This window comes from Abramis brama (assembly GCF_963993115.1).
Source record: "Abramis brama genome assembly, chromosome: 19".
Lineage (NCBI taxonomy): Eukaryota > Metazoa > Chordata > Actinopteri > Cypriniformes > Leuciscidae > Abramis > Abramis brama.
The window spans coordinates 11,687,494-11,703,665 of NC_139981.1; the positions used below are offsets into that span (position 1 = coordinate 11,687,494).

A 16,172-nucleotide genomic window follows, 5' to 3' on the forward strand; every position below is an offset into this window, starting at 1 on the left:
AGGCTGCATTTATTTGATCAAATATACAGTAAAAATGTTAATATTGTGAAATATTATTATAATTTAACATATAATTTAAAAAGTAATTATTTCATGAGATGGCAAAGCTGAATTTTCAGCAGCCATTACTCCAGTCTTCAGTGTCACCTGATCCTTCAAAATAACATTTCTTATTATTATCAGTGTTTAAAACAGTTCCTTGATATCTTTTTTTGTGAAAATCATGATACATTTTTTTCAGAACTCATTGACTTAAAACTCAATTTTATTATAACAATGCAAAAATCTATACTGTTACTTTTGATCATTTTAATGCATCCTTGCTGAATAAAAGTATTAATTTATTAAAGAACATGCTAGTGTATACATATTGCATTTATTTGAAACATTCTTATATATTTTTATGCATTCTATTTTAATATTTTAAATGAAAAATCATTCAGCATTTACTCACCCTCATGTCATTCAAAACCAATATGATATTTTCAAGTCTAGAACAATTTTGGTGACCATTCACAAAAAAAAAAAAAAAAAAATCCTCTTTTATGAATATCAGAATATCTTTTCCACCGAAGAAAAAATCTAATTTGGGGGGTGAATTTCCATTTAATATCTTTTTGCATTTTTCATCTCTAAACAAAATCCATAAAGTGATTTGAGTTGTAGTTTTTTCACTGGTTGTAACTCTTAGTAGGCTACTTAATTCATGATGGTATAATGGCATTATCATTATTATCATCATTATTGAAAACAGAATTAGCCTGTTCAGTTGCACTGGAAATGTCATAAATTTAACAGTGAAGTGTAAAGATCACATAGATCCAACCAGCCCTCTCATTCACCCATAACACCAAGCGAACATAGGAGCTCAGGGAGTTTGCTGCCATCTGGCTGATGAAACCTTCCATTCAACATCACTTCACCAGGGAATGACAGTGGAGAAAAGCAGAACACTTCCAACAGAAACATCAGAGGAAATGCAGTGATATTCACTATCCTCCTTGCTTTCCTGCTTTGTATTTTATTCACAGAACGATCTTCCTTTCTCATCCTATGATCTCATTCGATTGTCCCTGTGTGCTTTGCATCTTTTTATTGTATGCTTGCTGTGTGAGAATGTCTATAATTGCTGTCAATATCAGTTCAGGCAGTTTAGAAAAGAGTGGAGAAAAACATTACCCTTCTATTTACAGTTTCTTTGCTGTGTGATGCAGGCTAGTGTGAACATGTTAGCTCAGACTTGAAGATAAGATTCTTTCTATCTCAAATGACCCCTGTGAGGTGAGAGGGTTGTTTGATGTGCTCAGACCAGCATGGTCAGTATTTAACATGTTTCACAAGTCTTTTTTCTATAAGCACACACTCTGAAACTTTTATCGAGCGAGCGAGCATTTGTACTGAACAGGTGATACTCAAGATAATGAAAGCAATAACACCCCATTCAGATGTAAAACTTTATCTGTAATTCTTCTTTTTCATTGTTATATTAAAGTAACTTCTGTAGACTTTCTATGTTAGATTTCAAATAGCCATGATGAAATGTGGTGACTCACGGGCTTAAGTGGTCTGAGCAGCTGTACGCTCAAAATTAAAGGCTCCCATTATAACCAGTTGTGTTGTTTACACTGGATGCACCCATTGCTGCATTTCACTTTTTTCAGACTGGCACTTTATTTTTCCTGTTTGTTCAAAAGTTTAAAGTCTCTTATTCACACCAAGGTTGCATTTATTTGAGCACAATTACAGTAAAAAAACAACAAATGAATGAAATGTATCCTTGCGATGACAAAGCTGAATGTTTAGCAGCCATTACTCCAGTTTTCATTATTACACGATCCTTCAGAAATCTTTCAGGTATGCTGATTTGGTGCTCAAGAAACATTTCTTATTATTAGCTCTTATTATGTTGAAAACAGTTGTGCTGCTTACTTTAAATATATATATATATATATATATATATATATATATATATATATGTGTGTGTGTGTGTGTGTGTGTGTGTGTGTGTATATTCAATTCAACATATTAATATATTTTGTCTTCTGACTTTTATATCAAAGTCAGTATGTGAACTTAAATTGTTAATTTTGTTTTTATTTTAACCATGTGTACAGTATATGCAGTTGTACCATTACTATCATTATAATTTATAATAATTATATTGACCTTTTATACGAATGGATTACTCTTTGACAAAGTAGTAGTTATTCACAAATGTTGTAATTGCTGAAATGATTGCTGTCATTAAACATTCTGAGATTATGTGCAGCTTTAACGTTATATCAACACACTTTGATGCAGTAAATGGTTGCTTCATGTCATCATAACATGCCATATATAGGAGAACTATTTACACTTTCACATTTTTATTATCTTCTGTAGTTCTTTGGCAAACCATGTGCTGGTGCTTTAAATAACCCAGAAACCAAAACACTGTTCAGTTTCTTTTTTTATTGTCTTTGCTGATGCTTAAAAAAAGGGGTGATCAATGCAATAGCTGAGGAGACTATGTTGGACATCACAGAGTATTTAACGTTAATAATTTAGTTATTGTCATATTCAAGTTACATCTTTAAGGTCTGAGAGTGTCCGTGTATTGCCTGGTACTGGCAATTGAATCCACAGGAAAAATGGAATTCATCTTATTTCTGACTGGAAGATGTCAATAGAGGTGTGTCTGTCTGCTGACAAAATAAAAATAAAAATAAATGACAAGGAAGAAATGAAACACCCTCCTATAGTATTTGAATTAGACTCAGCGAGGTTGTGTGTGTGGGGGTGGGTGGGGGGTGATCTGGGATGTAAGAAGGACACAGTCAAGAACAAGGTTCAAGAACTCTGAAGGACACCATATCTGCTTAATAAAAGCGAGTGATGAGGATGGTAACAAGAAATCCCTGCCCCATCCCCCAGTTCCAAGGCTGATTTGATTTTATGATGAGATGTCAAGTTCTCGATTACCAAGCAAAGATCTTGTAAGGTGTCTTGAGATAAAACAATATCATCTTGTGATTGGCAATGTCGCGACCCTTCAGCCAAACCCCTTATCAGCTCCTGCAGACCTAAATACAGGAGGTCATGTTCTCTCTATCTGAAATTGGACTTTACTAGATGTATTTATTTTTAATTGGAACTCTGGTTCTATAGGTCTTAGAATACATAAGATTAAAAGATCCAGCCTTAAGTTCTAGTTGTCTCTCTCTCTCTCTCTCTCTCTCTATATATATATATATATATATATATATATACAGTATATAGTATCATTAGGACTGGTTTTCTCTCTTTTAGGGCAAAGCAAACAAACTTGCAGACTAATAAAATGGTTGCAGATAAAAAAAAATAGTCTCATAATTCACGATATTAGTCTGGCGGTATTAGTTTTTATTCTTATTTTGTATAGCACTAAGTCTCAGGATTTACAAGGCTATCAAGTGCAATTACATTTAGAAAAAGCGAGCACAATCACCCCACTTCACCTTGATAGAGAGACAGATACTGCCTAGTTCCAGAAAGAGTGTTTAAACTCCTCCATGGTAGGACAGATAAATACATGAAACAGTCTCATTCAGTAGATTAATGTTTCATATAGCCCTTGTCCCTGGTGGACTTCAGGGGACAGTAGCCACAATTTGAGGCACATTTCTTATGAAACCTGAGGCAATTTAATAAGTGTTTTTTTCTCAAGGACGATAAGAGAAGCATCAGTAGCCTTCTCCGTCTTCGTCCCTGTCTCAGGGACACAACTCAAATCATCTGAGAAACTGAGCAGTATGTAAAATCAGCTATTGAGAACTGTAATATATGAGCCACTTATGGTAAAACATGACTCTTTACGTTTACTCAAGTGGCTGGGCATTTATTCTGAGTTGCCAGTAACAGAAGGTGTGCAATTAGGGTGTTTGAGTCCTTGGTTGTTTTGAGGGCAGTTTAGAATGAGAAAATGTCCCCAAAGGCTCATAGCTTTAAACAAGCAGCTCCAGACAGGTAGAAGGTCTTATTTTTGGCTCAGTCTGCATGTGTGCGTTTGAATAGGGGAAGTAAATGGGCTTGAAACCCCACAGTCTGCACCTGCCTCACAGTCTGTCTTTGCTTACGTTATGACATAAAGGCACAGTCACTCCAGCCATATCGCTCCCTTACTTTTCCTGGATAGGTCAGAATTGTTGGCACGGAGCCAATGATGCAAGAAAGCCAAGAAAGTGTTTGTTATGGATGGGAGAGCATCTCACTTGGAACGCTCACAATGTTATGTTATAGAGAGTTGCACTCCTACAGGTTATGTTTATTTCTGTTGTGGATGCTGACAGTTTTTGAGGAGATTCTGAAGGGAATTTGATGAGTTTCTTGGCATTCCCAAGGGCACCAACACACATACATCTTGACTGCAACTACCTTTCCCTTCTAAATTTAACTATGCCATCATTTTCCTGTCAGACTTCTGTTTCAGGTGGGAGGTATTAAAATATTCACACTTGAAGCAACATTGAAGGGCCTTTTACAATCATCCAAAGTCTCAGACAGTCAAATTAGTCCAATTTGATGACATGCTGAGGAGTAGGAGAAAATGATGTTATCATAAATAGGAAATGAACTAAAATCTTGGAGTCTGACCAAAGAAAGCAGAAATGCTGTCAACACATTCACAGATCCACAAGAGATACAGTCTTATACTCTGACTTCATACTGTTTACTCCACTGCATTAAAGAGAGGCAAAAATAAATGTCATACACTCGATCTGCGGCAGAGCATACCTGATGGAGCACAGCTTCTATTCCCTCAGCTCCTGGGAATTCTCTGGCAGAATGAAGATGTATTCCTGAGGTTTGGCATTAGAATATGCTAAATCTCTTTGTTTGGGGCAGAGGCAATAATATCATGAAATCAGTGATCATACCACAACTTAATACATAGAATAGCATCCTAAATATTTTTAAAATCAGTCCCTTACTCCAAAAATCAATTTCTTAATAAGTATTTTAGTGTTTGTCTTAAACGAATATCTAAATATCCTTAAAGTATTTTGCCTAAAGTAAAATTAATATTATAAAGTAAATAATATAAGGTATTAACAAATTATTTTCGGTGTTTATTAGTAGTTGTATAAATTATTGAATTAAGTTAAGTTGTGTTATATTATACTTAAATATTTTGGTTAGATTTACATTTAAATTGATACATTTATACTTAATAATTTATAATAGTTAATTCATACTTAAAAACAATTTGCCAATGTGATAGGGGGAAAAATACAAAATATATTTTATGAAAACAATTCTTATCTTGCATAATTTTACTTCTCAAATTACTTTATGTTGTTTTAAAGATAAAAAAATAAAAATAAAAAATAAAACATATAAATGAATAATTTTATTTTTGCAGTGCTGGTGTACCTGCTGATCCTCAGTCTGATCCAAAAGAAAATAAATGCTTCATGAATATCAAGAGGTTGTGAATGAACTGCAGATATTGATCCACAAGTAGGGATGAAAGCAGTTTATGGTAATGTTTTATCTGAAGATGTTGAATGGAAAACTTGCATAACATTTCAGCCACAGTGTTGCTTCACATGAGATAAAAATGAAGTTGTACACTATCGCAAGGCTCTTTCGGATATAGTAACCCACTATAACTGTATTTGCTATGAGAATAGACTGCAAACAAAGAGTGTTTCTTACATCTATTTTTTCTCTCTCCTCTTTTTTCTCCCTCCCTCCTCCTTCACCGCTGCCCTCTTCTATCTTCGCTGGAGCAGTGGATCACTTGGGCATTGAGTTCATGGGTAAGAAAAAGAAAGCACTTTCTTATTGGCACAGCGATGAATCATGCTTAGAGAGTTTATATGAGCCGAGGTGGCTGTGTATCTGCTTTGTGCAGTCGTGCTTCTCTTTTTATTGCATGTGTTTGAATGTGAACGTTCCTGTTATCTCTTTTGACTGTGCACTGTATGTGGGCCAAAATGTTGTTTTCCCTTCTTGACTCCTCACAACAAACAGCTTCTAAAGATACCGCAGAGTCATCACAAATGCGGTTCACATTTGAGGAGATGTAATATTTGAAGCATAAGACTGCTTCATTCACGTTTGACAGGACGAGAATTTACCAGATCTTAAAGTTATTTGAACTATCTGCCAAAGCATAGTGGTGCAGAGACATACAATTAAACTAGTTTAGAATCAAATAACCACCCCGTGCACTTAGTCTAGTGTGTGGTCAGAGATTAGTAACAGAGAGCAAATTATAAATGCACACTGTTGAGATCATAGGTGTCAACTAACTGTGCCTTTCATTTGCTCTCAAACTAATCTCTAATGCATTCCACTGCAGAATTCGAATGCTCTTTGGTCTCCTTGGAAACGGCATTGAAATGTTGAAAGGACAGTGACAGGAGACAGTTAGACTGAATTCATTTTGTTGGCACAGTTTCTGAGATAACAGTCTCAGTGTCTTTACCACATATTTATGTTTAATAAAATTGTTATACATTTGACCTCACACATGTAGGCTAAAAGTTGAGTTCTGTAAAATAATATGCAATATGTATTTTTTGCCCAAATACACAATTATCTGCTTTGCATCACATAACCTAAAATAATTGCTTCAGATTCCGTATTAGCCCATATTAAGTGACACTTCATATGACTTTAATGTGACATAATCTTGTGCCTTAGAGCGAGAAATGTCTATCAGTATTTTGATTATAGAGCTTGGAAGATTCCCAGAGCTGTAGATCGATGGGTGAGTGAGGGTAACGGGCAGATGGATTTTGTTCACGTTGATTTCCAATTTCCATTTTTGAGGCCTATAGCACGCCTCTTCCAAAAGGTTCCTGATTGACAGTAGCCGGCTCTTCACTCACTTTGATATCTGGATTTCGATTGTTTTTCCTTTTTTCTTTTCGTCCAACCAAACTCTACAAGATAAATGCACTCACTTCTGTCAGCACACTCGTATACAAGTTGGTCATCAGGTTGTGATTTCATCAGGTTAATTACTGAACTGGTACTTTTGAAGAGCTCAACCAAAGACTTAAGATTTCAAATACGAAATCTATTTGTAAGCTTGGTGAAAAGCTTTGGAGGATTTGATGTTCTCCCATTCAAAGAGATAGGAGCTGCAATTGCATGACAGAAATAGCTGCCCATGGGGCGTATCAAAGATGGCCGCCGAGTGAAATGGCTTGTCTTAAAGGTACTTTGGCTCAACATAGGCTACTTGTTGAACAAGTGGCCTTTCCTCAACGGCTTGGGTTGAAATTCATTTCATTTTACCCAAAAATAAAAATTCTGTTTTTATTAGTTTCAAACCTATATGACTGTTTTTCTTTTGCAGAACACAAAAGAACATATTTAGAAAAATCAAACTGATAGTTATCTATCTATCTATCTATCTATCTATCTATCTATCTATCTATCTATCTATCTATCTATCTATCTATCTATCTATCTATCCGTCTGTCTGTTTGTCTATATATCCATCCACCTGTCTATCTGTCTGTGCATCTGATTGTCTGTCGAATTCTGAGTCTTTGAGCGAAAAGGGGGGCACTCCAGTCTTACACGTTATGAATATGCACAAATGTAAGCCACAAGACCACATGAAGTGTGTCATTTGAGTCAGGACCTAAGTGTTTTGATTCTGTCATCTTAAAAAGAAGATTGCGAAGGCTGAGACGGTCTTTCATGCATTGCTTTATCTCACACAGCTGTAGGACTCAGCATGACAGCTTGTTTAAGCCGTTGTGTGATGGTTTGATAGTTTCCATGTGCACACTCAGAGCTCAGAATGATGCATGTATAGACAGTTTCACTTCCTCTTAGCAGCAATGGCAAAGAGTGGACTACACTGATGAAAGAGTGTAGAGTGATTCCTCCAATCCTTTTTAAGACCACATACTGTGCTTGGCTTTCCCGTTAGTGAGCATGGGGCACATAGAGAAGACAGAAGTAAATGTATAGAATAAAATGGGGATCCTGGGACATTTTGAAAAACAAATGTTTTTCAAAAGTTTTGAATTGTTAAAATGAGTGCTACAGACCTGGAAATAAGTCAGAAATTGTGAGTTTATGAATATACAAAAATCAACATATAATTGCTGGGCTCAACATTTAAGGATTTATTTTCTGCCGGCCTTGTTAGTACTGATTTTTCCTAGCCCTGCATATAGTTTCATAAAAAAAAATACATTTTAAAATAATAAAAATAATTCTGACCTGTATTTGCTTAAGTTTTAAGTTACTTTTTATTTTTATTTTTTTAATGTTTTATTAAAAATAAAAGTGCTCTGAACTGACAGTTTGGGATTTTGGGACAGTTTGGGATTTGTAGACTCTGTATGTTAAATTAAGAAACCATTTTGCAATTCAGTCATGTGATGTATACAGATGTATGGTCTACCTATTTACTGCTTCTGGGTCAATTCTATGGGGGAATTTATTAAGAATGCTAATACAGTGTGTCCGTGGGGTCTTAAAAAGTATTAAAAGTTGATAAATCAATTTAGAGAAAATTAAGGTCCTTAAAAAGTATTAAAAAGTCTTAAATGCCATTTTCCAAGGTATTCAATTGTTTATCATCTTTTCATATGTATATTTGTCCAAAGAGGGTTGTATGCTAAAGTTTGCCTGAATTTAATCATTGCGTCGGCAAATAGTGGGATTCTTTGTAGTTTTTTTATGGAATCCCGCTAGATTTGACGTCATCTGTTACCGCGCTCACTGACTGACTGCACTGCTGCGTGTCGTGCGTGATAGCGCATATGTCTCTCTACGCCCGGTTGTTAAACAACATCAGTGTTAAACCACTTATCGTACAGAACGTACGTATACACTCAAGTCAGCATATGGTTATCGTGTCTATATTGTTTCACATTCATGTTAAGAAAAAAATAATACCCAGATGCTCGAGGAGTGAGAAAACACGCTGCAAAGACACAAAGATAACGGTGTGCTAAGCAAAGTTTCTAACAGCACTTTGCGTTTTCTGTTCTTAAACCTGTCTGTTCTTTAGCCTGACAAGCCAGACCCACATCAAGATGTTAGGTCTGGGGGAACACACCATTGGCAGGGCTCAATCCGAGGGGCGGGATAAACGGTTGTCTTTCAAATTCCCTCTGCACGCAATAGGATAGCGCTAAAACCAACCAGAGTGTTTCCCCACCAGCGGAGCTAGTTGATAGATTAAACTTTTCTTCGTCAAAACTCATCGTCCTTTTTTAAGAATGACTTCAGTGCCGTTCCTTGTTCTTTTCTCAAAGAAAAGCTTAACTCCAATTCTTCCAGAGTCGCGACCAAAGCCGATTCGAAAGACCGCTGTTCGCCAGCAGCAGCAGCTCTTCTTTGTTTTCAAGTAGCAGGGAATTCACACGGAACCGTCACAACTCTGCCGTCATTATGCTAAGCCCGCCCACCGACTCTATACACGTTGTGATTGGCCTGACTAAAGTTTGTTTTTTCCAGCTAGACTTGCTAGACGACCCCCTGGCTACAAAATAAAATTTGCTGCCGCTAGGGTGCATCTAGATTTCTAGGCTACCTGTCTCCCTTAACAAAACTTAAAGGAAGCGTATGTCTCAAAATCATTTTATTATATGATAAGTTATCATTTCTGCTCACTCGGGGTACAGCTGCTGTTACCTGTCGTGAATGCAGTGATGGACAGCTGTCATCTCATTCGATTGGTGTTTGGATTTCATGTGATTTCTCATTGTGGTGGTGATATTATGATAACTCAGTATCATTAATTAATTTGATTAAAAGTAATTCCATTTTGTAATATAATTTAGTAAGATAATTTTCATCCAAGTAATTCCAAACTTCGCGAGGCAGATGACATTATGTGATCAAATACAATCAACACGCTCCACAGCGCCACCCAGTGCATTTAATTATAACAAACTAAGACTGTTTAGTTGTGCTATCTTACAATCAATATAGTAAATGTAAAGTGTCGCCAATGTAACGGTTAAAATTTGAAGTGGCGATAAGGTCTTAAAATGTATGGAAGAGGTCTTAAAAAAGGTCTTAAAAGGTATTAAATTTAACTCCATGATTCCTGTATATACCATTGGTTTGCCTGTGCTGTCTGAAATGTTTTCAGACCTTTTTCACTAAAGGAATTATTCAGATCAGGTAACAACTCAAAGAAGCCTAATAAATTAGTGCTAGCTGTTGTTTGCACTGTGCAATTCACAATTTTCTATATTTTGGAGGATGCCTCAGGATTGTACAGCATGAATTTTGATCACCACATGTCTGGATATATGCCTGGTTATAGTGATGATCTCCATAATTTTATGAATTAATGCTGCCATGATTACAAGAAAATATACGCAAATGTCTCTTCTAAATAATATTTGTAAATGTTATAGTAAGATGTTAATTATGCTAGGCAAATGCTGTAGTGTGTATTTTATAATAAGCCTAATTTGTATAGAAAGGATGCATGTTTGCTCTGAAAAGAATAATTCATTTACAGAAATACATTATATGCTGGACTGTGGGTATTTTGTAAATAAAACACAGGTTTTGCACTTAAAATACTTTTTTTTTTTATCTGAGGGGAAAAAAATTAAATCCTGTATTCTCTGTGAAGGTTATGGCAATCTTAAATGAAACACTGTTATTCCAGGTTGATTATAAGTGTTCAAGTTGTGTGTGCATGTGAGGGGTTGAACCCTTTGATGTATCTTTCAGATGCCTGCGCCACTGAAATGCCAGGTCTCTCAATCATTATCCAGTTCATGGTTATCAGTCAGGCATGGCTAGCTCATGGCACCTCTGCCAGCCAGGGCACAGCACCGTGGCCTCTAAAAAGTGCAAACTTAGGACACACTTACATTCAAACATGCTTAACTTACAACTGTAACTTCTGGGAAAAAAAAACATACTTCTGTTTAATCTCAGGCCTGACAGGTCAGAAAACCAAAAAATAGATGAGTTGGCCATAGGTGGAGGGTGAACCAACTCCAGGGTAAAGCTAAGGAGATGCGCTTCCTCTTTAAAACACATTTAAATAGAATGTCATGAAATAGGTCGAAGTTACGTGTCACCTAGCAACAACCTACACATTCCAGCATAAATGCTCCCGAAAAATTATTTGTTATTAAAGCGTCTACATTTACAAACCACTATAATTTTAAAAGAAAAGCAATCGTATTGTATGCGTGATTTGGCAGTGCAACCAATTCGAATAATAAATAACCATTGCCTTACCTAATGTAGCAAACTACTGTAATCAATGAAGCTGACTGCACTGTGAATCTCTTTAGCCTACATAATGTCTACACTTTCTTTGTTATACTCGGCACTGGACAAAAAACCCAGCGTTTTGCGATGTGAGTGGATTCTAAAATATGTTCAAGAAATCAACAGATATGTTTTGATTGGCTGCATTGCACAATGCTGCAAAAACACATTGTAAAAATATACCTTTGACGCTCTCAAGATCGCAAATACCAAATCTGTTTCGCCAGTGTTATTCTTACGGAGAAAACTGATCCTAGACCAGCAGTTATGGGCAGCTTTTACCTCTAAAAGCAATCAGAAGCAGCAGCAGTCAGTGGTTTAAATGAGAATATTCCAGGCTAGTCTCAAGTCCGTGGCCAGGGGAAGGCTAAGCCTTGCCTAGCCTTGCACACGCCCCGCTTATGGAGTTTGCTATATGTAGTGAATTGTAAAGATAAATAGAATACCAGCAAACAGATGCTGCTACATTGCTGTCACTCAAGGGTGAGACTTTCAAATCAAACTAGAACCGACTGATAATGGAGGGAAATCTGAATTGTTTGAAAAAGAACTCATAAAATTACTGTTTATTTATTTAGGGGTGTCTCTGGTAGCGTTTTGGGTACAATGTGCATTTATAATGCACTGTATAATATATGTGGCGAGGGGGGCGTGGTTCCGCGAAGTCTGTAGCGGGAGAGAAAGGTGGGGGCCGAGCGGTGAGTAAGTAGGTCAAGTGCAGATGATGAACACCTGTGTCTGATTGCAGTAATTGGCGTGGAGAGACTGCATAAAGCCGGGGAGAGCGAGAGAGAGAGGGAGAGAGTATTGGACTGGGACTACACACACGAGCTGATCGAGGAGAGAGATCACCAGAGACTGTGAAAATTATTTGATTGTTATTGCTGTGCAGGAAGCACGGTGAACGCGCTGTTTGCGCACCTTTTGTTTATTTGTTGATTTTGAAATAAAGTGTTAGTCCCAGTCAGCCGACCCCTGTCTTCTTCCTTCCTACACTACGAACCTTACTACAATATACATCACATGAATACATATATCAGAAAGATTTTTTAATAAGGCACACACTGTTTTGAGTGTTCTTCAATTTCACAATTAAGAATGCAGAGTGCAGTGGGTGATATTAGTAGGATGCAAGTTTTGTACTCTTGGTTATATGTTCTATCTGTGGGTGCCTTAATGAGAAGCAAGTGTGTGATTATTCACGGTGGGGCTTCTCATACCCCTGCACTGCTTACCATGTTTGAAATAAACTAACAACTACTAACAATACTATTCAGTTTTTCATTGTACAGAGACATAGCCTAGAAATCTAGACGCACCCTAGTGGCAGCAAAATTTATTTTGCAGCAGTCTAGCAACTCTCCATTGACTTTCGAGCTGCAAAAACCTAAATTGGGTCAGGCCAATCACGTCGTGTTTAGAGTAGGCGGGGCGGGCTTAACATAATGACGACAGAGTTGCGACGGTTACCTGCACTTGAAAACAAAGAATGACGGCTGCTGGCAAACATCTTTCGAATCGGCTTTGTCCGCGACTCTGGAGGTCTTGGAGTTAAGCTTTTCTTTGAGAAAAGAGCATAGAATGGCACTTAAGTCATTCTTAAAAACAGGAAGATGTGTTCGTAGTTTTGCCGGCCAGATATGGCAAAAGTTGAATCTATCAACTAGCTCCGCTGTTGGGAAAACGCTCTGGTTGGTTGAAGCGCTGTCCTATTGCGTGCAGAGGGAATTTGAAAGACAGCCGTTTATCCCGCCCCTCGGATTGAGCCGTGTCTATGGAGAGTTGCCAGACCCAACATCTTGATGTAGGTCTGGCTTGCCAGGCTAACAGAGACATGTTTTAACTTAGAAATTTCATATGTGTAAATATGATGTGTGTATAGATATGGGTATAAATTAACATAACACCCCACTTTCACTGCCCATCACTCTTTTCTCTTTAAGAGGATCAATGATGTGTGGAAGAGGATGAGGTAATGTGTAGGAGAGTGCACAAAATAAAGAGAGGATGTGCTAATATACCCCAGTTCCTCTTATCTTTCCTCTTCCCTTTTTATACTTCATCCCATGGTTTCCAGTCACTTTAATTATGTGATGGTGGACATAATGGCATGGGAATAAGTCAATTTGTAAAGCATGACGATGAATTAATAATGAAAGCAGGAGAGAAAAAATTAATAATGCGTGATTGGCTTCACAAGGATTTACAACTCTCATTTATTGATTTTTTTCTGCAAGTCAATTGACTTATATGAACCTCTGAACCTTTGGAGATTTTTTTGTATCTTGAGACAGTTTTAAGGGGAGGTGAAGGACCACCCATAGAAATATGAATGAGTAAAATCGATATGAGGGGTTTAGGAAGTGGAAGTCCCACCTTACAGCAGTGTTGTTTTGAAAACTAAAACTATTAAAAATTGTGGTAGTTAATTTAAATGTAGCTGAAATAAAATAGAAATATTAAATGAAAAACTTAAACTTGAAAAACCTTTGCAACTAACTGAAATGTTAAAGTTGAAATACTAAAATGACTAAAACTGAAAGTTTAAAAAATAAAGCTGAATAGAAATATTAAAAAAACAAACTTATAAAAAATAACAAAAACACATAAAATGATAGTTTATTTACCTTAGCCTTGAAAATACAGGGTGGGTGGGGGGATGCCATGATTTGAGCAAAATAACCAAATTTCATGTACATTTTTGTCAGATTTTATTACTGACTTGAAATCATACATTATTGAAACAATCTGACTAATAGTTTTTTTTTAGTGTCAAGCTGTACTGTAAGCCTATTTCTTACATATGAAGTTACTGTCAGAGGACGTTACCAAATGGCTACGAAGTAAACTGACTTACCTTAAGTATAATATTACTTTGGGTGGCCATGATGTGGTCATGATCTTCCTTATATTGTGATGTATATCTCAGTGAAGCGGCTTCTCAAACAAGAAAAAAAATGCATTGATTGGATCTTTATGCTTTTTCTGTAATCTCATGTGAGTGACAGGTTGTCCTCACGCCAGTGAACACATCATCTGAGAAGAGATGAGATGTTGCCGCAAGACGGAGTAAAGATATTTTGATTAAAGATTATGAGGGAACATGAATTAAAAAAAAAATATTCACGCATAAATCATTTATAATAACTTCAATATTCCATAAAAAATAAGAATTGTCCATTATGAATTCATGGTGACTTTAATTTTAACTGCGAGGTTAACATTTCTTTGACTCTGACCTTGGAAAGCTCATATGATTGTTTTAATTCTAGTCACACTCACACTCATGTAGTCGACACATTCATTACAATGTGAAGTTAGTGGCAGCTCTTATAGAGTGTTGTGTCTGAGTATAATCTGATTGATTGCCTATTAACAGTTGTGAAGACAAGCGTGATTTACTCTTTCATATGAGAAATGACAGCTGATATTTTTCACACTTAATAGTGTCCATTTAGGTTTTAACACTTGTCCTCTGCAATCCATTCCCACAAAAAAAAAAAACTGAATGGAAAAACTGTCTATTACTCGCCTCTTTTCAATGATTCAGTTGCATGACTTCCTACCAGTTACATTGCAAACTAGCATTTTGTAAAACGAAGCTCCCACTAGAGCAACCAGCCATGTTTTATTCTCTTATTCCCGGCCACCTCAACTGAAGCAACAAATATTTCTTAATGTGCTGCATTGTTCTTAATGTGACAGTGTTTCCCCATGCATCTGCATATGTGCTAGGATCTTGCTTTTTGTATAACAGCGAATGTTTTTCTCATGTCTTTTCTTGTTTTCTTGCCCTTGTTTGTTTCGTCCCAACAGAGAGCAAGGAGGTGTACAAAAGACAAGTGATGTCTATCACATGTATTGCCATGGGGATCAGCTTTCTAGGCACCCTCTGCATGGCACTCTACTGTCGGAACAAGTGAGTGGACCTCAGAATTAATCAAAGCTTGAGCTGTTCCCCAGAGCATATCATTTGAAAGAAGGGCACAATATAACAAGCTAGAGTAAAGAGCGACTGCTATGGAACCCAGAAACATAATGACTGGAGTTGGGGACATAATTACTTTCTCATAAAAGCACCCACAGCTCCACTGGCCACCTTTCCAACGGGGATGAATTAAAACATTTTTGGCCTATGGCATGCTTCGGCCTGATTTGAATATGCTGGTGCTGGTGCTACATAGGCAGCTACCTTCTAAGAAAACATCCTAACCATCATAGAACAAAAAAAAAATATATATATAATAATTTGCACTTGAATTCAACAGTAGTTTGTTGTTTCTATAGACATATTGTGCAATATTCTAATTATACTATTTAATTGCATTTCATTTTGTATTGAATAAAATAAACTCATATATAAATAAAAATGTATTTATTGATTTATAAAAAATAAAAAATAAATTCTCTTGTCTTGGAAAAACTGCATATATGAGGACGCCTAATTTTTTAAGTGTGGTGTCAAGACATTTTACTAGGTATTCCAAGCTTTAAAATATTTTAACAGAAGTTGTTATAAAAAAAAAAAGTTTATCCTTTTCCTGAGTCGTGTAAATTCATTGGTTAAAACAAGCTAGGGGGCTAAAAAGCTTGGTCTAGGGGGGCTTCAGATATTATTGTGGCCAATGAGCGGCCTTGGAGTCAAAAAGATTGAGAACTACTGCTGCAAAAGTTGCATGTGATGCTGCCTTAGAATTTGGTCAAATTTAGATATCCCAGGAAACAGAATAATTCAAACTCCTACCTTAAGAACAGCCTTGAGAGAGTGTCTACAATGCTTTAAAATATTGCCTTTTGTAGGCATAAAAATAGGGAATGTGGGTAATAATAGCCACATTAGACTGAAACTTTGATTGATCTGTTCCATGCGGTTGAGCATATATCCATATTTCACCCATGAGTTGAGTCAAGCAACTGACTGTAAGTAG

The 16,172-nt window shown here is 36.5% G+C and overlaps 1 protein-coding gene across 2 annotated transcripts in view; it reads left to right on the forward strand.

Moving 5' to 3' along the window:
* nrg3a (neuregulin 3a) overlaps nucleotides 1–16,172 on the forward strand; it is a 321,197-nt gene that overhangs the window by 284,545 nt on the left and 20,480 nt on the right. For both annotated transcript variants that reach the window (XM_084093547.1, XM_084093546.1), the window contains exons 4-5: nucleotides 5,754–5,780; nucleotides 15,061–15,163. In XM_084093547.1, coding sequence (XP_083949673.1) covers nucleotides 5,754–5,780; nucleotides 15,061–15,163 — 130 coding nt within the window. The remainder of the gene's footprint in view (nucleotides 1–5,753; nucleotides 5,781–15,060; nucleotides 15,164–16,172) is intronic.